Genomic DNA, 24,355 nt, shown 5'->3' with positions numbered 1-24,355 from the left:
CGATCTAGTTGAAACTTAAAGCCAAACTGATGAATATGCCCAATAACCGATTCGATTCAATTTGCGTTCTCAACTGCGTCAGAGTGGAAATTGCTACTCGGTGGTTGTGCCTGTTGTTGTAGTTTAACGGCGGTGCCTCGGTATTTTTGTTTTGTTGTAGCTTGTTCTGATATGTCAGTGAGTTAGTTTCATGTTATGCCCATAAATCAAGCCGAAAATTCAAATGTTATCAGCGCCGCGGGATATTCCACTGCAGTGTGGGTGAGTCTTCCTGTCCCGCTTGTTCGCTGTCTCCCTCTTTGGCCCTAGCCCTATCTCTTTCTGGGCGTGTGTTTGTGAGTGTGTGGGGTGATAAGCAAGCTGCCACCGCTCAGTTAGTTGCTGCTTTTACCTTAGTATGCACTCTATATAATTCCGCTGATGATGACGGCGACGGTGACGTCCAGCTTTATCCTTCTTACTGAGGAACCACAGTCGGGGTCACCATAATAGCAGTACAAATAGAACTATAAACTAAAAAACTTTTTTTTGATATAACTTAAAAATTTATCTTTAGCTTTTATTTTATGTTTTTTTAGGTTGTTCTTTTTATTAAAAGCATTTGTCAAAGAAAAATAAATATATTAAATATAAATTCCAAAAATATTATACAAGATCGATCAATGTATTGTAAAATCTTTGGTGATACTTTTGACAATAGTTTTGAGTGATTTATGAACATAATTATAATAGTCCAGCTCACATTTAAAGAGGTTTTACGATTTTTTACAATTTTATAAATGTTTCTAAATGAAATTTCAAAATTTTAATTTGTTCCTAAGTGTTGGGTTTTAAAATTTAATAAGTAGATGTCATTTTTATGGCACCAATGTCTAAAAATATTTTTTAAAAAATGTTTACAAAGCAAAGAAAAACGAATCCAATTTCCAGTACTATTTTATTGAGCCCTTCTGTATTTACAGCCGTTGATAGTGGAGTTATTAATTTGAGCGTTCCGCTGGCTTTTCCGCTACCAATGTCAAACGCTCTTCTATGTACTAGTTCCAGCAGGTGGCATATCTAACAATAGCATCCGCGGCGCTTAACCAGTTACCACTTCTGGGCCAGATTATAAATGGCCAAGCATCTGGCTTCTGGTAGCTCATTCGCACCAACGACTGAAGCCCGAAAAGAAACGCGCCGCGATCGCTCCAAAACGTCGGTGAATTTCGTATCAGTTTCGGAAATACATGGAAATTACTTCAACTGTTACGGAACATGAAACAAGGATCTGCCAGTTGTCTTTGAGAAATACGCTCCAGTGCACGCACTCAACCTCCCTTAAAAATCCCCACAAATCTGGGAAAAGGCTTTAGCATTGTTGCGCCATGTCTTCCAAAGCATTGGTAAGTGCAAATTTCGGGGAATAAAAAATTGGAAACAAGAATAGGCATTTAAAATTCGAGAATGTTTAGGCATTTAGCATACTCTCCACTGGAAAAAACACAAAAATTAATGGAAAAAATAAAAAGATTAATAAAAATTAACATTTTTATTTATATATTAAAATTTTTTTGTTATAAAATTCAGAAATGTGTTTTTGAAAATGTAAGTTTCCTAATCTCAAAAACCATACACTTTTGTGGCAACTGTAAGCTTAGGTTATTTTCTGGCATTTTGTGTAATTTTGGTTTTGCCGTTTCGGGTAACCAACATAATTTGGTCCGCAATTTAAAGTTCTCCCTTCGAGGATGCATGTGCACATCCAACTCCAGTATCCTTTTAAGCGGAGCTGCAGGAACGATGAAACTTACATGAGTTTGGATCTCTGGCAATATGCAAACAGTAATTGAATTAATGCCATGAGCCAAACGAAATGTTGACCGAGCTCCCCCACACACACACACACACACATAGCAGCTGTGCATACACACAGAAATGGTTTGAAAATTGGAAATTAACAAAAAGCAAGCGGAAAAAGCGCTGGCACAAATTTAGCTGAAAATCTGAACAGGGAAAAAAAGAGGAAAACCCCTCGAGAGGATGGGTGTTAGTGTGTGTGTGCATTTTGCATGTTGCTGCTCTTGTTCGGGCAGCATGCGAATTAGTGTTGCCACTCGACACTTTGTCCTGGCCAAAATCTGAGCCAAAAGAAGAGGAGGATGAGGCGAGTGACGAGCTACGAGCGACAGCCGGCCATCAGCAGAGAAAAGCTTGCACTTTTCTTTCGAGTGCAGTGGGCCTTTCCAGCTTGCCACCCCCTCGCCATTTTCCCATTTTCCACCCGCTTTTGAATGCTTAACGTGTCACTTGCCTGCCTCAGAGTGTCGGCATGCAACTCGGCCAGCTGCAAAAATATGCAAATTAGACATCAAAAATGCTTTAATGAAAATTCCGCCTGCGGCAACAACGAGAAAAAATAAAGGAAAGACTAAAAGACACTGGCTGCAAAAAGTGTGAGTTTCGCCACAACTAATGTACATTTCTTGCTCCGCCTTCTAGTTTCAAAAACTTTCTGCTAGCCATGGCGGCAAAATTGATTTCGAATTTTATGGTAGCCGGATGCTGATTAAACTGGGCCATAAATCCTTTGGCCCAATTGACAGCTGGCCATGACGTATGGCCGCCCTCGAGCAAAAAGCGTACGCTAATTATCATAAAACTGACACTGATGTGAGACAATCGGGGGCTTAAATATATAGTGCGTAGAGGTGCTATAGATAACTAAAGAATCGCAGTGTTTATTTCAATTTAAATGGTTGTACGCAAACCTAATTCACTTTGTTAGCCAGTTAACTGTTCTTGCCATAACAATCGCTTCGCATGAGCAAATGAAATAAATTTTGCAATTAAAAGTTGCACTCCTTTTGGAAGCATTTGTCAACGCAAATAAGCGTAAATTAAGTTTGTTTTGCTTTTGCATTTTTTCCATTTTCCCAACGCCGGTTGCTTTCGCCTCCCTTGAATCCTTGGGAATATACCCATCCCAAGATATTTCCTATTCCCAGTTGTTGTTTTGTTGAGGCAGCTCTTCCTGCGACCAATGGTTGTCATTGTTGGTTTTGCTTTGTATACCCTTAAAAAAGACAGTTAAGTTATGCTTGTAAGTATGAATGAACACAGAAAAGTACTCACAGCTGGTGGGGTAAATAATGTTCTTTATTTACAATATTATTGATGGAATGGCAAAAAATGTAGAACAAATATCTTAAGGTCCTTACACTCATTGGAGCGCTAGAGAAGTATTGCTAAAACTCTATTACGTCGTGGCCTGTTTTTTACATTTCGAGCATATCGAATAGAAGTGCCCGCAAATCAGGCCAAAATTGATACCACATAACATGGAAGCAATCATCGTTTCATATAAATTTTTTTCTTTCCTGTAGGGTATTTTTCAAAAATCTCGGAATATTTCTACGAATAATTGTAATTAGGTTTTTGGAAATTTTTCAAACCTCTAGTGCACAAGGGTATTCCATTGCCAGCTTTTTTCACTCCTTAATTTCAGCTTCTATTTTGTTTTGTTTGCTAAACGGGTAGCACCGCAATACAAGGATGGCAAGTGCAGCTTCCGCTGGAACTAAAACGGAAACTGAAACTGGAACTCAAACGGCAGCCGAAGCTGTGACTGTAACTCACAGTCGCATTTCATGTTGTTTTAATTACTTTCTGATTTATTTAACGCGACGCCAGGGGGACGGGGGGCAACTTTGGGGGGCATGCCACATTGTTGACTATAATTAGTAGCACTGTCACCTGAATGCAGCCAAATGAAATGCCAAACAGAATGAAAACAAAAACATGTCTACTATTTTGGCCAGGCCAAAACATGAGCTCGCATAAAATGTGTTCAAACAGCCAAATTATATTTACATTATTTAAGTGCAATGACTAGAATTTCAACGGAAATTCGGGTCGAAAACAACAGCGATATGGCTTTCACACTGAATTAATAAGCCTCTAGTTTGCGCGCAGAATTTTGTTTGTCGTTTCAGGTAATTTCCGAGCATTATGACCCAAAAATTAGAGCAGCATTTTCCATGTTTATTATTTTAGCCATGCTTGTTCTGGCCTTCCATTATAATTTGCAGTTAGCGTTGCTTTTTCCCTGACTTTCCCGAAAGTCCTCATCAAAGCTGGTGGGCTTAGCGAAATGCAAAAGCACAGCCCGACATTAGATATAGAACAAATTGCATGATTAGCATTCGCCACATGCTTTGGACACTCCCCACAACTGAAAAACACGTCAGTTAAATAAATAAGTTTGCGGAAAATTGCATCCATTCTCAGTGGTCATGTTTTGGCATCGGAATGTAAAACATTTTCCCATTTTCAATAAGCCATAAGCTCTGCAAAGTAGCCAACCTTAAAATGAATGCTCTTGTTTTGTTTGTAATTCGGCATGTTCTGATTTTGAAAAACATTTATGGCTAGAGATTGGATTAGCATTTGAGTGTAACTAATTAAAAGCTTAATTAAGTTTTGTGATATTTCCATTTAAACTTAAAGGCCCCTTAATTGCTCATGTCGAATTTAATTTTCTTAGATACCGAATAGCTTTAAGATAAATTTCCACCAAGGATATTTAAAATCTCATTTATCTTGTTGCAATTAACACTACATTTTCCCTTAGCAAACAAATATTTCCTCCTTTGAAAGAGGAAACATGTGGCAAACAAATGAGTTGACCTGATCAAATGAAGCAAGCCTCAACCGCAATTTGCAGCTCCATAATTTGCTTGCAAACATAATAAACATCGTCGGTCTTTAATATAATTAAAATTGTTTCTATATTTAAGGATGGTTTTGGGATAATCAAGAAGGTTAATTTACGCCGCAAATGTGCTTCTGCGTTGCCATGACAATAATGCTAATTAAATGCAGCTAAAGTTGGGAAACCCCTAAAATGCCAGTAGCTGTAAAATAATAACGAACCTCTCTTCTTTTTGCAACGTTCCCATTTTACCTTCGTAGGTGGTAGCTGCCATGGCAAACAAAAGTTAACCGAAAAAATGCATATTGCATGCGTGCTCAGAAATTAATTGAAATGCAAATGCAGCGGCCCAAAGTTGCACTTTAATTATCCCCTTTTTTTGGGGTGTGAAAGGCCCCATAATTATGTCCTGGTTGGGTTCTACATACATATTTATATGAGTTTGTATCGGTTCTGCAATTACACAAACTAATGCCGTTTAATTAAGTTCACACGTGCCACAATTAAATCTTCAACGCTAATTGATGAGAGTGTGTGAAGGACATTGGGTTCATGGTTCATCGGCTTTTTTTTAAGCGCCGAACCAACTCACGTACTCAGCAAACGACAAACAAATAAACGAAGGAGTAGCAAAAGGTGTAGGACGAATCGTGTTGGGAAATCATAAATAGTTTCTGCCCTGCCCGAAAATGTATCCTTGCCCTACGAATTTACGAATTAGCCTAAACCGGATGCGAACAGTGATGGCAATATTTTTGTTTACCTAGGTTAGGTACTTGGTACTATTTTGGCAAATAAATCATAAATATAAACAGACTCATATCTTTAAAAAAATCGACAACAATTTTTAGAATAGTTTTTTAAAAATGCATTTTCAATAGTATTCGAAGTTAAACAGATAGTAGTAAAAAGTATTTTGAATTTATTGTTGAGCTAGAACAATATCGATATTTAACAGTATCGATAATTTCAATATTTTCAGAATATCGTAACGATATATTTCTACTACGTATTACTACCTTGTTTAGATAAAAAAGTTTTAAAATTATTTTAGGTACTACTTCTAAATTTGTGTTACACATCTGGAATATTTGGCACGTTCGCTCCTCGAAGGGGGCGTGCCAACTTGAGTTACGTTTCGTTTCGAAAAGGGGCGGGCGGATTCGAAAATTATTTAGCAAATTAACAGGCTGACAAGTCAACTGTGTATGCATTCGGAAGTGGCTGACGTGGGTCCAATGGAAAGGCTATGTGACCGGATTGCCAACAGGCGGAAAACTTATGGATGGCCGGCACGCAATTGCTTACCTTGGCCAAGAAATTTTGGCCAGCAGGTGAGGGAAGGGTAAGTGAGGCAGTTGGCCAATGGCCATTAAAGTAATTCTCCTGCTGTTTGTTTTCGGGTATTTTGTGTATTTTGTTTCGGTTCGGTTTTGTCTGCTCAGCCACCTGGAAGAACTTTCGTGTTGTTGCACTTTCTGGTGTCCAAGTATTTTGGTTCCGTCTGAGACCGCAACGCAAACACATGCAGCGTTTATTATGTGTATATGTCGGCTTAATGTCCTGTTAAAGCCAGCTTAGACTGGCTGGGATAAGGATAAGGACAAATTTACAAGGGCAGAGCCTCCTTGCTGTTGCAACTTCAGCTCTATAATGAAGTTGCTTGTTAATAAAAATTGAAATTAAAGAGAGACTTAACGAATTCATGTGCATGCGATGGTAATTCGCAGAAAATACACGCGCAGAGTAATAAGATTTTCACTTACAGAGAAAACAAAACTTTATCGCGACACCCAAAAGAAACTTGATATGAAACGATGATTAAATTGATATTTTGTGGTATCAATTTTTTCTTAATATTAAGCTAAATTTTTCGAAGTCAGAAAATTTTCAAGCGAGAGTTCGGCAAAATTATATTATTTTGTTAAATTTTACCAACTTTTTCAAGTAACAAGTTTGTAGGATAAGAAAAGATAAATACAAAAACCTAACTAAACTTTGAAAAATAAAGAAAAATTCAAAGATAAACCAAATCGTTGGCCCATTTTGGGTACAACCTTTTTTTCTCTGTGCCCGAAGTTAATTAAAGCCGCCAATCTGCTGGGGCAGGCGGCATTGGCGATGGCGATGGCAGTGCCAGTGCCACGCCCACTTCCCGGCCAGTGCCTCAAGTATTGCACTTGGCATAATTTGTGCAGCCGGCAGAAGCTCGTATATCAGACAGCAGGCGACGGTCGACGGTCTCTCTCTCTTTCTGAATTCGACAACTCAGCGAACTGAAAAACGGCAGAAAAAAAAGAAAAGCGTCGACGGGTATGAAATATCCATGGAGAAGATGGGGGGCGAATCCCGAGGCGGGAATCCGCCAACGAGGTCAACGACAGGCCAAACTGGCCGGCAGAGAGCAAACTTCAAGTGTGACTGCGACTGTGTCTCTGTGTGTATCTGTGTGTGTGTGATGGCCAACACTTGGCGGACAATAAAACAATTAAACGCAAAGTCAACATGGCGAGCCAAAAAAGTTAACTCCACTCGACGTGCCACGCCTCCCCATGCCCCCGAAAAACCACCGCCCCCAAATGAATTGAAACGAGATGGTAAATCGAAAATGGAATGCAGCTGGGCCAAATGGCGGGGCCATTTGAATGCAACCAACGAATGCGCCACATGCGGCTCAATATTGCTGCTGCATTTGCCACGGGGCGTATACTTAATCAAAGCCAAAACATACGCCACCGCACTCGGCGAATTTGCCAGAGTTTTTTTTTTTGACAACTTGTGTTAGTGGAACCCCGGCCACTTTAATTGGAATTTATGGTCGGACATTATGCGGGTCTTCTCCGCACATTTCTGAGCTCTCCAGGAGACCGAAGACTCGGGCAGGTTACGTCATTTGCGGGGCTTGAATACATCTCGCCTTGAGTGACGTTATCCGTGAAAAGTTCTTACACGCGCCGCACAAAATGAAGACAGGGAGTACTATCCGGTTTCCTGTCTGAAAGTCTGCAAGTCTGAAAGACCCAAGGATGTGGCTGTTACCTTGCTTCGCACACTTCGAAATAATGATGGGGCAACACTTGAATAATTCCTGCGAGTATGTGGGGGGGTTTAAAGTTTGTCAGAAAGTATATGGATTGAAAGAGAGTATTGCATATAGCATTTTGGCTTTTGTACATAAATGGGCCCCACTTGAAAACTTAAAGTATATTTACAAGGATCTAAGAAATCATTTCTATATCTCTCCTCAGTTTTGCGAAATAATAGATTTAATACAATAAATTCTATTACGATTATTTTTCTTAGCAACTATTTATCTAACATTTGAATGGGGCCTTAAAACTTCTTTATTTTTTTTGCGTTCTCTTCAAGACCCTACACCAATTAGTTCCCAAATCTCAACCGCACTTTCTAATCTGTGCTTTCGTATTTCGCAATTTAAAACCAAGATTTATAATCTCCGGCTGCACCGAGAAAGTGCATAACTTGGCAGCTGTGCCAGTCAACCGCACTATCAAATCTTCATCAGAGACCCAGAGGCCCTCAAGGATATTAACCCATGTAGAGTACTTCAGATGCCACGCCCACCCAATCACAATTTAAATCGCTTTGTGGGCGTTGGCCCACTTGTCTGTTGTTGTCTGTTTCCGGGACATAATGAATGGTTGCCCATCAATTGACCAAAGAAGCTTCGGGCAATTGCAATTTGTGTCGCCCGATAATTGTCCTGTAACAGGACAAGTGCAGTCGTAAGCTGAACTCCTTGCATTTGGTGCTGCTAGAAAATCCAGTAAAATATGTATGACCGGTATACGGGAAACGGGATGTGAATTGAAGGGGAAGAGGAAGAAGAAGGAGGAGGATGTCGTCGTTCGCTCAACCATAAAATAAAAGATAATCATTATTTTTCTAAGATTGAACATAAATTCTTCGCGTGCGCGCTCCACCATTAAACGTGGTGCAGCTTCCCCGGAAATGCATCAAAATTCGCTGCCTGCCTTCGTATCAGTTTCAGTGTCTGCGGAGCGGAAATGCGCTAGCGCACAGGAAAAGGAATAAAGTACGCAGACACACACACAAACTCATACACGCGGGGAACCCACACACACACACACGCAGCCCATGCAGGATGCAGCGGTAGCCCGTGGCCTTTCCCAGCTGCAGGACATGTGAATGTGGGCAAAAGAGTGCTGGGGCGTTAAGAATGCAACGCCTGCAGCTGCTATAGACCGGATGCAGCTCATTTCACTTGGCCAAGCAACAAAATGCAGGCCCAGGACTCTCATCCTGACAACGGCCCCCACATCCCTTTTATTCCATTTCATCCCCCTTCATCCAGCATGATGCCGAGCAGGATGAAGATGCATTGCCGGGTTGATTTAATAAATTTTCAAATATTTTTTCGCAAATATTTTACTGCATCCCCGCGACTGAAAGTCAATTTAATAAACTGTTAAGCAAAGTGCAAAGGCAATGGGAAAAATATATAGATGCCATGTTAACAAAGAGAGCATACACTTACTTTTTGAAACTGATGGATTTAAGGTATAGGTTATATATATATATCTTTTAATTTCTAAAAATTATAAAATTGGTAGGACATTTAAATCGATTTTTGAATAATAAAATTTTGGACGGAGATCTAAATAAATATTTTGAATTCTTTTTTAATTTAAGAGATAGTAAATATTCTATTTAAAATATAATTTTTTAATGAAAAATATATTTAACTACAACAAAGTACGAAAAGTTATTCTATATTATCTAAATTAAATTAATAAAGTCGATAATAAAGTTAGGAACTTAAATAAATTTAATACAAATTATGAGGCTGGAAACTCTTTAATTATTCTAAATAGATTACTAGATTAAAATAATAGTTAAAAGTTGGGTACCCTAATTGTTATGTGAGCTCAAAACCTTGACTAAATAATATCTTCATTTATAATATTATATTTTTAAGGCAAGATAAACCTTTCCCAACCTTTGGTTACATAAGGCATACCCCTTTAAGCTTCAAGGGTGTTGAAATGGTTGGGTAAAGTGTGCCAAAGTAATACGTAATGCGTTCGAGAAGAGCGTTGTGCATGTGTGCGCTTACATGGCTACATGTTTCTGAATCTGTGTGTGTGCTCGTGTATATCGCTCGCGTGCTCGACGACATCCTCCATTAAAACTTAAAAAAGTTCGCTCGCTTAATTAAATGTCGCATAAAATGAAATCTTGAAACATTTTTCAACCACAAAAATAAAAGGAGCCTTGACTTTCCCTCTTAGCGTTCCTTTACCGAATTTTCCACCCCACCCACGGCACCCACTTCAATGAATTTCCACCCAATCCCCTGAATTTTCAACCACCACCCACTTGAGTCCATCAGCGTGTGGCGCCGATGTCGAAGTGATTAAATTGAGCAACCATTAAAATAAATATGGCGACAAATGGTTCAAGTGTGAGCTGGGGGATAAGAAGTGGGGTTTTGGGGCTGAAAATGGGTGGCTCATTAAGTGAAAATTGGGGGAGGGGAACGAGGAGTGTAATAATGTTTGGCCCCAGCTTTTCCTCTTCCGCATTATGCGCAAATTTGTGAATGATGTGCGCCGTCTGCCCGACAAATATTTAATATATATCTGGCGAAGGGGGCATAGAAAAAAATCTACATTTAAAGGCGGGGCTGGCTAATTGAAAACAATTTGCCAGCCAATCGACTGACTGACTGACTGAGATGATTAGGTCAGAAGGGGCAGCTATAAGTGCGACAACAGCTCCTTGAGCTCTTCTCTTCTCTTCCCTTGAGTAGTAGTCGTAGTCCCTGCCTTCTAGCCATCTCTATCTGCCACTTGAATGCGACAAGCGGCCTTGTTGAGTGCTGGCCAAACTGTCATTGTGAGTGGGTGGCTGCCTCTTTGCCAGCCCATCACCTGAACCACCGGAGCCACCAGAGCCACCTCACCCACCAGATCCACCTGTTCCGTACCTTTCTGAGCTGGCAATCAGGCTAAAAGCACCTGGCCGGGGCCCTAAGCTTTGCTTATTTGTTTGAGAACTAGTGGCTGAGTGGGTGGTGAGTGGGTGGTAAATGGGTGAAAAGTGGGAGGAGCCCGGGTTGGGCGGCACTTTGGTCCATTGGCTGGACCCGTAAATCTTTCCGCACACTTTAGCAATTTATACATAACCGCCGGCATTTATTGTCACTTTTAGCTGCGAGTTCACCACCCCATAGGGCAAACCAGCCAGCGAACCACCCGAAAGCCCATCACGTTTCGCTATTTACATTCGCCACGGCAACATGGCAAAGCCATTTTTGTTTTCCTTTCTTTTTTTGTGCCACATTTTTTTCCTTCTAGTGGCCCCGATAAAGTCATCTTCTTCATTTGCAGCCGCCGGCTGTCCAAGGACCAAAACTTTATTTGCCACCAAAACCGCCAAATGGCAAATGTCACGTTGCAGACTTATTAGCGCTTACTTCCCGCCCCTGATAAAATGTCGCTGGCAGTGTGGCAAACGAGATTAAATAATGCTCTTTGGGCAAGGTAAAAAGTATACAGAGCTTTGCATATTTGTCTTGAATATTTATCAAATTGCGCATACGCATAGTGGGCCTGAAGTGCCAGAAATTTTCTGTGTGATTTATGATTGGAGTGTGGAAGGGGGGGAGGGAAAACGAGGCAGCGTTGATGAATTACTGGCCATAATGATGCATCATTATGTGGAACTAATTGCGGGCCTGGCCCACAGTCAGTCATTTTCATTTGGCCATTGTCAATTACCATCGCCGGCGAATCAGTTGGCTTCATAAATTAGGTCCGCTGATCGAATGAAAGTTTCATCAATTGTTTATTGGGCCATGGGCTCTCACACTCGACTTAACCCATATATCAAAATCACGCCGTGCATTTTCTGGGGCAGATGTCACATTTAATTGGATTTTCACATCGGCCTTTGTTTGCTTTTGCCCCGGCTTCCTAATAAGCTATTAAATGGCCGCCGCAGGCGAGAGTTTTCACCCCCTGCCTTCCCCGCGATAACCGAGAGCATAATTGAGGACACCTCCTTTAGCGCCAAGTTATCCCCTTTCCCGGATTACCCACAGGACATAAATAACACGAGGACTTCCGTTTGCCATAAAAGTGACGCGCCGCTTGGCCAGAAGGCGAAAGGCGAAATGGCGCCCTGAATTGCCAATGACAACATTTCCGTTTCGAGGACAACAAGCTCAGGCCCGCAGATCGTAAATTTCAATCAATGGAGCACTCGACTCTCACTCGATTTCGATTCAAGTTTCGTTCCCTCGAAAGTCTTTGCCGAAAAGTGACAAACATGCGAGTGCCACGCCCCCTTCGCCTCCGCCAGATGGGTATTAATTGCAGGACTTACACAATTTACAGAACACTGGGACGAATAGTTTATTTATTTAGATTCAACTTAATAACTTTATACACCTTGATGAAAAAATTAATAAGAAATGCAACTTGTTTTAATAAAATGTCGTAAAATATTAATAAATGCGTTACTAAATGAACAAAACGGAAAAATACAAGTTGTAACTCTATTAAATTATACGAATAAACTGTGACTATAAAATTAGTTTTGTTTAAATAATATTAAATACATATTTTGAGTTAAAGGTTCTATGAAAACGGTTTAATTTTGTAATAATTAAAAAAGTATAATTAAAATTTTGAAAAATACCATTTAAAAAACAGTTTTAAGTAATAAATATAATTTTTCGGTGCATCTGCAGGAGCAGCTGAAGCCAAAACCCCTAAACAAGTTGGCTAACTTGGCGCGAGGCGAATGTGTTGCAATATAACTCGTAAATCATTAAAACTTCGCTCATAAAAATAGGGCAAGAGCAGGCACCACTTCTCCCCATAATAGTTGTCCTTGCCCCGTTCAGGTTAATCGAAAAACTTTTACCAAATCATTCCGGCAAATTGCCATTGAAAATAGCGGCCTAACCGCAGGCCTCAATTTAAGACTGAATTTTTTGACTAATTGCCAGAATTCCTGTGGCTTGACCTTTTAAAGAGCTTGAGTTTGACTTTAGCCACACAAAGTCAGACAAAGTGGAGATCTGAGATATAAAAGCCATGTTCCTCCAACGCACAATTTATATGCACATAATTACGGGCGGCCAATCCTGATTATACAGACTTAACAAGCTTTCTAGATCGCAAATTCGAAATGCCATTTCACGTTCACAGGTACGCGTCAGTTCATCACCATCAAACGGCAAGTCCAATAATCATAATAATAATAATATCAAAGTTAATTAGCGGACATCAATCATGCGATTATTTCATTTCGTTTATTTGACTCGGAAAAATTGATTCACGGCCAGACAAAAGAGCAGCGAGGTGTTGGTGAATCGCCAATTAATGGGCAACAGTTGATTAAAAAGCATGAACGCATATATACGATTTATATATTCAGACCAGCCATTTTATGATGATTGAATTACTCCTAGGGATATTGGCTAGCTTGCTCTTTAATGCCACAGGTACTTAAAAATAGCAATTTATTGTTTTCAACCGACCTTATTAAATCACTGCCCACGCATGAAAACAATATTAAAATTAAATAACAAATATGTTTATTATACATGTGGTCTTTGGTTGAAAGCTGCCGCAAAATGTAATTAGCTGTATGCTAATTACAAAACCGGGTAATGGCTTTATTTTTATTTAATTTAATAAAAATTGGAAATAAACAAAAATCCAAAACAATTCATTAGCTGCGTTTCGCTGGTCTTGTAATAAATCGATTGCCTAATCAAATCAATTCCGCTTTCCTCGCATTTCCAGCTAAATCACCCAACTTGAGTTTCAGTTGAGTGAAAAGTCATAACAAAATTGACAAAACTGGTGGAAATGCCATTGAAGGAATCCGCAGCTTTGCCTGCCAAATAATACGACAGCTTTCAACTCGTAAAAGTATTTATGTGCTTTGTATCTTTGATTTGTTTTTAATGCGACTCTCGCTGCTGAGGCAATAAAATGTTTTGACGGACAGTGTCAACGAGAAAGGGACAGGCGAAGGGTATGCGAAAGAGACGTCGAGAGATTTCGGCGAAAGAGACAGACGGAGTAATCTGCTGCGCACACACGTTTCAGTGATAACCAAATTCGAGAAGTAGCGGCCAGCAAGCGAATAAAATTATATTGAAAAATTTATACACAATGCATAAATATGTATGTACATTTTCTCGGGAGCCAGACGTTTATGACTAAGTAGCCTGCATGTGCGCAAATGTGCAGTATAAACTTTTATGCCATACACAGTTTTTATTTACCGCCACTTGACCTTTTTCAATTTTTGGTCCTTTCTGGCTGTATCTTTATGAACAAGCAGGACGTTAAAAGAGTTAGGGCTTTGGGCCAACAGAACGTAAAAGGTTTATATCCCGCAAGTCGGCTTAAATATGGATGAGAAGGAATTGGGAGTTGAACAGGAATTTTACTATTCACTGATTTATTATATTTTCACCTACTTAATTCATAAATTTAATAAATATCTAGAATTATTTCCAAAGCTGTATTAAACTCTCATAAATTGGTTTTATCATATAATTATATTTGTGTTTAGCTAACCTATCTGTACTCTATAAAAGGCTAATTTCCGCTGGCTCTTGATTGATTTTGGGCTAATGCCGGATATAATCCCCGTAATTAGATCATTCCAATGGCCTAGAAATGAATATTGCCCCAAATTTATTGAAATCCTTGTTGGCTGCGCAATTTGGTTCTTATTCAAAAATTGAAATTAATTTTCCAGCCATGACAAGGCAATTAATTGTGTGTCCTCGCTGTTTTTCTGCAAAATTCTGTGTAACTAGATTTGGCACATTCCGCATGTACACTCGTATGCAAATGTGCATAAATCAAAATAAATTTGCCAAATCACGAACTTAATTTAAATGTCACGACAGAAGCGAAAGTGTTGACAAGGGGAGAATTTCTGGAAAAACCATGGGGAAATAACCTATTTTTCTTGTATTATTCGTATGTCCTTAATGTCGTCGCTCGTTGCGTTTATTTATGCATTACGAATTACTTGCGACTTTCTTGCATTTGTCGCTTTTATTTCCGCCAACGGCCGCTGCCCATCCGGGCGGAGTTTTCCTCGATTTTTCTCCGATTTCCTTAAATTTGATTTCCCTCTTTGGAAGAGGGAAATGCACGCGCGATTTTCGCAGTCATTGGATAAAAGGGAAATCGAAATTAAACTGTCCAAGGGGCTGTGCAGACCAAAAATTTACGACCGTGCGCGTGCTAAACGTGGCTCAGACACAGGAGGTTTTCCCTCGTCCATTTTCCGATTTTCCCCAGTCTCCTCTCGCCAGTTTCCCGCCTTTGCCGTGGCCAACTTCGAGCTGCGTGTCCTTTCATTTGGCCGCAAACATCCGCTCAGTGAAATGACTTTGTGGCTGGTTTTACATAACCCTGACAGACAGTCGGAGAAAAGCGAGAAAAGCGAAAGCGAAAAGATTATTGCAGAGGGGGTGGTTGGGTGGCGTATTTTCAGCAGGACCAGCAGGATTAAGTCCTTGTGGGTCTTGCATGTGTGCATTTGATTTTTGGCCAACATGAATGTTAAATGCGCATTTGTTTCCGGCCAACGCAAGCTCATGATTATTTTATTGAGCCGTTTCTACGGCTTCTGTAGCGTTTCCCGCTGAAATTGCCCCCGACATGCAATTCGCCAGCTGATTTAGATGCGCCACAAAACCTCTTTGCATTCACATTCCCAGTAATCTCAGCAACTTGTATTCATACTTTCGGGGGCTGCACATGGAAAAATTAATACTAATTTGGGGATATATTTTAATTTTTTTTAAATATTATTTCTATCCTAAAAGCTATCTGAAATAATATAATTCATAGAATTCTTGAAAAGGCGTTGTTACATACACCATTATATTTTTACAATAAATACCTAATCAATTTTTTTTGCTAGATCAATTTGATTTGATTACCTTATCTTACTGTGTATTTACACATGTGGCTCGACTAGACTTGAGTGGCTTTTCCGGTTCGCTGCACGCACAAATTGCCACTCGAATGGCTGGCTTACCTCTACAGTATCTGTATCCTTGTATGTCCGTATCCGTATCTGAATCTGAATCTGCAACTGCAACTGCTTCGCTCTATCTTTGGAACTGCAAGGGCGACCAAGTATCTCTGCTTCGCTGGCTCGCAACTGAATTTCAGCGAGCACAATATGAATATACATTTCCATAACCCGTATGGATTTCAACTACTTGCCAGCTACTTAACTGACAATCTCGAGTAACACAATTTCGAAATTGTGAAAAGGGTTACCCACTGGCATTATCCGCTTCGGCTGTTTGAACTTTCATGATTTGGGCACAATGTAAATACAATCAAATACTTAAGACCCCAAATAACAACTTGAGTCATGCTTAGGTTTGAGCTCTTGCAGCAGGCAAAATTACTCTTCAACCTCAATCAATGTAAATACGGCAGAGGGTCAGGTCAGGGATAATGTCATTGAAGGGAGCAATAAAAGTCCTTCGACTGAAGTTATCAAATACACAACTGGGCGGAAATCCAACCTGATTTCATGTGAATATATTCAAAATAAGGCAGGTGACTGTGACGACAGAACAAGCAAAAGTTTTCAACGCAAATTGGTGTCCCTTTAAAAAACTTGAAAATAATAGGAAGTGAACAAAGTACACCGAAAAAACAATATAATTTCTGGTTATTATAATTTCTGGTTATTTACTTTTGTCTGGGTGTACTAACTAAATCATACACCCACATAAGTCGATATGAAACGAAGATCGATTTTACATTATTTAAGATCAATTTTAATTTGATGCAGCCAGGTACATTTGAACTGGTCGAAAAGAGTATTTCATGTATTGCATGACCTGAAATTTACATGGCCATATCTATTTTAAGGGAACATGCTTTTTTTTGTGTATACACCAAGGCAACGTGAAGAAAAATAATTTTCGAAATAAATGCGTGAAATCTGTATTTTAATATTTAAACTACATTTTAAAGAATAATACTTTCAATACAATTTAAACTTTTATTTAAATAAAAAGAACCCCTTTTGAGAGGGTATTTCACAGAGCTCAGATCAAAGAGAAACTCGGAATTTGTTTGAGCTCACAGGCTGATGTATGGCACCTACAAGGATATCTTTGGAGTGCATTCCAGGCCGTGGGCATACATAGCTCGAAACCAAATGCCATATAGATACGCCCCAGCTTGTCACATTTATGGGGCCGAACTTTGAGCATGTGTCTTGTGCCACCCACTTGAACTCATCAGGGAATGCAATCGACAAACAAGCCAAAGTTTTGGGCAAAAACTGCAAAAATAAACAAAGAATGGCAATTTGAAAAGGCAATTTCAGGACCAGGACATGATTGTCATTAAGTCCTGCCACATAAATAGAGCAAACGAAAAATCAGTCAACGGAAGTGGGTCTCATGTGACACTTATTGCTGGCAACGCCTGCGACCGAAACTTCAAAGGAATTTTGTGTTCAGAAAGTGCAGTAATGACAACAACTGCTAAGCTGTAATTGCAAAACGTTTTTCTTCAGATATTGCAGCAAAGTGCAGGAAGTTTTTGTCCATTTCCTCAGCTGATTGAAATGCTCTCGGGGCATCACCCCTCCCATCTCGTTCTTTCCTTGGTCCTTTTTAGCTGTAATCTCTGTTTCGTTTCGTAATCTCAGCCGGGGTGATAAATTGATGCATAAACCCCAAGGCAAAACCCAAAAAGATTTAATAAGAACAGCCGGCAAATATTTGCACACTTGAATGGCTCAGGGCGCCTTAACTTCGTCAATGAGAGAGATTAAACTTTTGCTCGAAGGATGTCAAAGCATCAATTTGTCAGGCGACGACAACAGCTCAAAGGATTGTCGGCAGGGGGTAAAAGCAATCTCAGGACCAAAGCCAGAAATATCCCAAATAACGTAAAGCTACCTAGCTAAGAAAAAGAAAATATATATTTTTGTATATTGGAAAATCTGAGCTAAAATATTTTTTTTAATTATTTCACCTTAGAATAGATTAGATATTTTAAAATGTATTGTACCTTTTACATTACCTACACATTAATTATTTTAACACCATTTCTAATGTAGAAAATTCAGGTCCTTCATTATTTTCTTATAAATATAGTCATAATGTACCCCAGACTTTTCTCATCACTGCTGCTACGTAAACAACTCCATCGAAATTATGAAAGAGCAGCAAGGACTTTTGTCATTTTGACATATTTTAATGCGAATTTACAACAGCCTCGGGGCTGTTGGGGGGAAAATTCCGGCCACTTGAGCCTGCCGTCCTCTGACAGTTGGTCAACTTTAATTTTCAGCCCTTTTCCAGAACCTTTGCGGGCCTTTGGGGCTTCAGTCTCCCTCTTTTCGGCCACATTTAGTGTTGCCTGCTTTTCGGCGCCGTCTCCCGGGCGACAGGCAGCGCAGTAAATTTAATAAATAAGTGGAGATTTCTGCTGGCTGCCTGTTATTGTTAGTGCGGCATACCTCAATCAAAGCATGTGCCATACATACAGATATATAAGAAACATATATAAAATAGAATAGAACAGAACAGGGGACAGGATATAGCAGCCCAGCCTCCTTTCAACAGGGGCTTCAATAATTTTTTACACACACGACAGACAGCTAGACTTGGGTCGCTGTCATGTTATATTCCCGTTAGGCGGTCCCCGGCACAAAAGGCCAAATTGCAAATAAAAAAGGAATAAAACGGAATAAAATAAAATATCGTGAAATAAAAAAATGATTTCAAAGGATAGGCGAAGGCAGGCGATGAGATATCCTTTCAAAAAAATTAAATATTTATGTGCAACAAATACCCATTAAAACAAATCTTATAAAATTATCTTAACCTTTAACAATCCTCTTCGTTTTTAAATAAGAAAAGAAACTGTAATACATTTGTTTACTCGTAAGTAAAATAAATAACTCTACGGAGAAAACGCAAAACTTTTAGAGAAAGCTAGAATAAGACTTTAGTAACTAACCATATCTGTGTGGTTTACCCTATTTCCCAGATGATAAGGAGTTGCAAATACACCTCAGCATATCCTACTTACCCCAAAAGAGAAGAGAGAATAATACGTTCAAGTGCCATTTATCTCGCTGGGCCAAAACTTTCCCATCGACTTTCGCCGACCCGCACCACACACACGAAAAAGTGTTGTAACCAAGTGTGAAGTGTGAATGTGCGGGTGAACTCTGCATATTTTCTCCTTCCTGCCCTTGACACTCACACACCCTCGTTTGGTGTGAGCTAAATTGATTTGACAAATATTTTGCTTGGCGTTTATTACATTTTTTCCGTTGGCATCAGCATTGAGAAAAGGCTGCCGATCTGCCCTTTTCATAGCGGGTAAAAACCCGTCGCTGGCAGGGATTACGCTCGCTATGGCAACAATTTCAATATGCTCCACTCCCACTACACTAATACACTCGGGAAATAAAAGGTATATTACAAAAGATTTAGTAAATTAAATAATAATTGGAAAGCAGTTGGCAAAAAAAACTTAGTTTCGACGACTTAAAACGAAATTTTTAAAGGCAACTTATAAATTCTGTAGCATAAGATTTTTTTACTCTGCCCGCTCTCTGCCGCCACATGAACAATATTGCTAGTGAATAAAATATCCCTTTTGGTATTTTGACCTATTTTATGGAAAGTATAAAAACCCAAACTTTTATTTCTGTGCACACAAAAGCTCGCCCTCTAACACACATATACTATAAAGGCAGCAAGAATTCCACACGATGCCACAAACACATGCTTGGGGCAACATTTAAATACATGGGGTTGTGTAAGCGAGTGAGTTAGTGTGCGAGTGTGGATTGCATTGTTGCACTTGTTGCATTCCTTGTACGCACACACTCTCAGACCGACTTCATATAAATCAATAAGGAAATCAAAGCAAGACAAACAAACAGGAATTCGGCCAGCCACGCGAAACTTGTGAAAGGCGAAGACGCAAATGGGTAGTAAAAAAATACAGGAACAAAATTAAGTGAAGAAAGGAATGTTCTTTGAACAAATTTAGCAAACCGGAATACTAAAAAAAAATTAAGCCGGAAAAAATCAAGGACTTCCCGAAGTCCTAAATAGAAATTAGAAATCTTCTGCGAACCCACAACTATGGATAAATATGAAAAAGCAATAATTTTTTTATAATACCTTTTCTTAACCTATTTTACTTAGATTATTCTAAAAACCGTAGACCTTTCTTAAATTTGAATTCATTTACAGCAAGAATTGATTTTTAAAGTTTAGAGACAGATTCGCCTCTTGTTGAGCCATTATACTTGGACCTCGGCAATTTAAAAATTTCGACTGAATGGGAAACTTAACTGGCATTGTGATGAGGATTAATTGCCATAACCATAGCGGTACAAAAAGCCATGTGAAGTAGTGCTACTGCCAAACAAAGGCAGACAATGGCCTTAAGTCGGAGATTTCAAATTATGCGTGAATTTCTGCCAATTTTGGCCCTCACCGTTCAATTCAAGTTAACTGCTGTAGAGGATTGCACTGATTGTTCGTTTGAGTTCATTGTTCGTCCATGGAGAGATTAGATTTAGCTGGCCAGAGTTTGGAGGTCAGTGGGAAATGGTGTAATGCACTCGTCTTCGAAATCGGCAAATGAGGGTCATAAAACGCAGAACCGCAAATAAGCCCGAGTGCTGGAGGAGCCACTAATTGCAGCATTAAGGCTCTGCCAGGACACCGATGGAGGAGGCATCAGCCGGATCAAAGACTCAGTTGACAGAGCCGGTGTGTATTTAACTTCTCCACTTGCATATGTATGCTAACGTGTAAACAGTGCTGGCAAAATTGGCATAGAAAAAGAAGCTAAGTCAAGTGGCTAAGGATAAGCAATAAGGTCTTTTTCCCTTGTTCACATATAACATTTAAAAATAAAAAATAAAAAAAGAAAATATGGCATAAGAGTTATAAAAAAGCCAAGAGTATCAGAAATATTTTCTATAAATGAGGAAGATAAAAATATAGTCATTTAGACCAATATCTAAAAGGTAAAGTAGTAGCGTTACTTGACTTAAATAATTCCAAAACTTGGCTAGAAAATAGATATAATAGCAGCAGTGGTTGTAACTACTTTCCACCTTAGCCTCCCTCTCTTTCTATCCCTCCGCTTCTTTCTCTTTCATGCTGCTGTTACAACACTGCGGCGACTTAAAGCGGCAAAAAGTGAGCTACGTGCAGATGGCTCACCTGTGATAGAGGTGATTAACAGGATTTGCAGCCAGCAGAGCAACCAATCTGCTACTCGTACAAGTCCTCTCTACACGCAAGTGTGTGTGTGTGTTTTTGTGTGTGAACATGGCAACCGTAGATGGCACACATGGCGTATGCGTAACATTAAATCTAGAGGATGGCTCTTGCGGTGGCTTTTAATTGAAAGACCGGCCCCAAACTTAAATTCAGCAGCATCCAAAATGCCGTCAACTGTTGTCCGACGAACATGGCAACAAATTAATCCGAAAAACTTTGAAATTGGCCAACTTTCGGGGGCGATTAATTAAAATCGCTTCATGCCATTGATGAAACAATAATAGGAAAAAACCAATACTTGACAATTGCCAATAAGCGCCAGACAGAGCCGAAAAAATAACAATAACAAGGGGTTCGCATCAACAGTAGCGAACAACAATTAAAACAAATCGAGGGGAGAATTGCTGGCTCTTGTTTTTGCAGATATATATATATCGAATCGACCACCCACTCTCCCACCAAAAAACACAGACCACTACAAGCATGCAAATTGGCACTCTCCCCGCTTAGTTGTGTTGTTTTTCCGGCTGCTGAAAATGCAAGGACCAAGTTTTCCTCGAACAATTGCCGCCGTGCAGAGAAATTCAATTGAAAACTGAAAGGTCACAAATTTATGCAATATATATCAGCCCCCACATATGGCAGAGGTATCACTAGATATATATATATATATTTTCTGTCTGTTCTGGCCAGGTGAGCAGCTGAACATTGTCTGGCCACATTGCAGTTTGATTGCAAAAATGTAATTGAATGGCAACAACCAGCAGTCGAGCTGTTTTCTACGGGGCCAAAAAAAGGGCCAGGAAAATATGAAATAATATAGGAAAAAACAATCATTTGCATAAGGCTCGAGAGAGCATGGGTGAACACTATGCGAGAACTAACACCATAAATTATGAAATTATATTTTCAATTGCCAAGCCTTTGTTATTGTTTTTGTTGCTGCGCTCGGTTTTGCAACAAAAATATGCGACGACACGAAACACGTGAACCGTATTTCACAAAAATATCAAAATAAATCGAGGCTAAGCGGCTTCCCCAGCAGGGTAGTGATAAAGTTATATCATTGCATTTTTAATTAAAGTACCCTTGGGACACCGTTTACCCATAAATCATAGAACTAACACCTTTATAATATGGAAATGGGTTATTAAAAACTTAAAAAAAATTCTAACAGTTTTGGAAATTTATTTAATAATGGCAGTCATTAGAACCATTTAAGGTAAATCTCAATAATAATAATTATCCTTTAAGAATGAGTAAAATCCTGGGTAAAATACTGTATAGCTTATAAAAACTATTTACAACTTAGTATTTTGTAAATTTCTTATTTAGTGCATGTATTTAACAAAACGTTTTTAAAGTTAAAGTTGCTCTTTTGAACGAAACTCTGTAAAATAATTAACAAACTCCTCTGAAATAATTTATAATAGTTAATAGTTAATGGTGTTAGAAATAACAGCCTTTTCTTGGAAGCATTAAGCTGACACCAGAGTAAAATTTACTTTGTTCTCAGGCAGCTTGACCCAAGAAATCGGCTTATTGAGGCCACTTTAAATCACACAAAGCGAGTGAGAGTGCCCACGCCTAAGACAAAGCCACCTGTAAGCCTCAAAAACAGATAACACGCAAAGCTTTTCCCACCCAGCTACCCACCTGGTTTTACCAGAAACAAAACTAGGGAAAATCCAAGCCAGTACGAAAATAAAAAAGGAAGAAAGAAAATAATTCAATTCCATAAACACTTGTTCACACAGTTCACGCAGATCACGCGGTCGCCTTCGTAAGCCGGCGACTTGGACCGACTTGGACTTGGGGCGAAACTTCATCAACACAAATTGTGAATTCCATACAAATAGTTTGACAAACTTGCTGGGCCCTCCCCAAACTTGGAAATGCTCCGCCGGGGAGATGTAGATGGGGATGGGGATCGAAAGTGAAGAAGCGGCCGAGATAAATGAAAGAAGTTTTGTGGTAGGCCCGGCAAGAGCATAAAAGAAATCTTATAAATCCAGAGCGGCAACAACACTTGCATATATCCGAGATACTTGCACATACAGCCATATACAAGCACATATAATACACAGAAAAAATGCGATTGCATCTGATTAAATATTTTCATTTAATAGGCTTGAAATATTAAACTTGAAAAGATTGAGCTTTAAATGTAAAACCTGTAAAAAATAAAAAGCTATTTCTGTAATACCTCAACAAAAATATAACATTTCAGATTAGAGAAATTATTATTAGAATAATTATAATTATCTTGATCTTGAAATTTAAAAAAATTATTTTTAAATATACACTTCAGCTTTAAAATGATTTCTGGAATTTATTCCAGTGCATGTAAAAACAAAATTGAGACAAAAGAACTTGTAGAGCGACTGGGAAAAGTGGGAAACGGGAAATGGAGCTGCTGGAGCACTGTGTTCATATCTTAGTTTTGAGCATTTCCGGCGCCAACTATTCGGTCACGTAGTGTGTGCCTCTAATGAATGTAGCTGTATATGACTATATCTGGATGCCTATATAGGATAGGAAGCGCGTGCAGCATATTATCGCTAAAGGTCGCCCCAACTATTTTCACTTGGGGCACTTTTTTGTGGACAGACCACATAATCAGAACCATCGCACATCCCCACCAGACACAAATACAGACATGTCTGAAAATCTTGCCCAAAACTTTCGTGTTCCAGAGGATTGGGAAACCTCAGAGTGGAAGTCAGAGGGGGGCGGGGGAAGAAAGCCACCCGAAAACTTTTCATCTTATTTGGGTTCGGTTTTGGTCCTGACGTTATTCCATTCTTAACGCACATTGATTGTCAACATCCAGCAGGGAATTGAACTTTCCCTTTAGCCGGCGCACTGGGAACTTGGAGGCTGTTTAAGTTTTCGGTTTCGTCAATCGGAATTTTGTTGAGTTCTTAGTTGAATTAGTGGTCGATTTTCGGGTTGCAGCACTCGGCTACAAAGTTTCGGTTTCGCAGAAACTTTGCTTAGTTCTGATAAAATTGGAAATTAATTAAGCGCTTATTTTAAGTAATTGACAAACAAACATCTCGGTAATTTTAGAAATTCTGTAATATTTTTTGATAAGTACTTGTTCTTAGTTGAATTAGTGGTCGATTTTCGGGTTGCAGCACTCGGCTACAAAGTTTCGGTTTCGCAGAAACTTTGCTTAGTTCTGATAAAATTGGAAATTAATTAAGCGCTTATTTTAAGTAATTGACAAACAAACATCTCGGTAATTTTAGAAATTCTGTAATATTTTTTGATAAGTACTTGTCCAATTGATACTTCATAATTCTGATTAAAAGATTGTATTGATTTCC

At 39.2% G+C, this 24,355-nt stretch overlaps 1 protein-coding gene across 4 annotated transcripts in view; it reads left to right on the top strand.

Annotated features, from left to right (window-relative positions):
• The first annotated feature begins 171 nt into the window (after positions 1-171).
• LOC108066344 (putative mediator of RNA polymerase II transcription subunit 15) overlaps positions 172-24,355 on the top strand; it is a 29,277-nt gene continuing 5,093 nt past the window's right edge. The window contains exons 1-2 of one of the 4 annotated variants that reach the window (XM_070213686.1): positions 174-261; positions 1,048-1,385. In XM_070213686.1, coding sequence (XP_070069787.1) covers positions 1,368-1,385 — 18 coding nt within the window. In that variant the 5' untranslated portion in view covers positions 174-261; positions 1,048-1,367. Of the gene's footprint in view, positions 262-962; positions 1,386-5,940; positions 6,039-24,355 lie in introns of those variants that run through there. The other 3 variants (XM_070213685.1, XM_070213683.1, XM_070213684.1) reach the window with 3 other exon arrangements.

Source organism: Drosophila takahashii, chromosome 2R, assembly GCF_030179915.1.
Source record: "Drosophila takahashii strain IR98-3 E-12201 chromosome 2R, DtakHiC1v2, whole genome shotgun sequence".
Taxonomy (NCBI): domain Eukaryota; kingdom Metazoa; phylum Arthropoda; class Insecta; order Diptera; family Drosophilidae; genus Drosophila; species Drosophila takahashii.
This window is presented reverse-complemented; position numbering and strand designations above follow the sequence as displayed.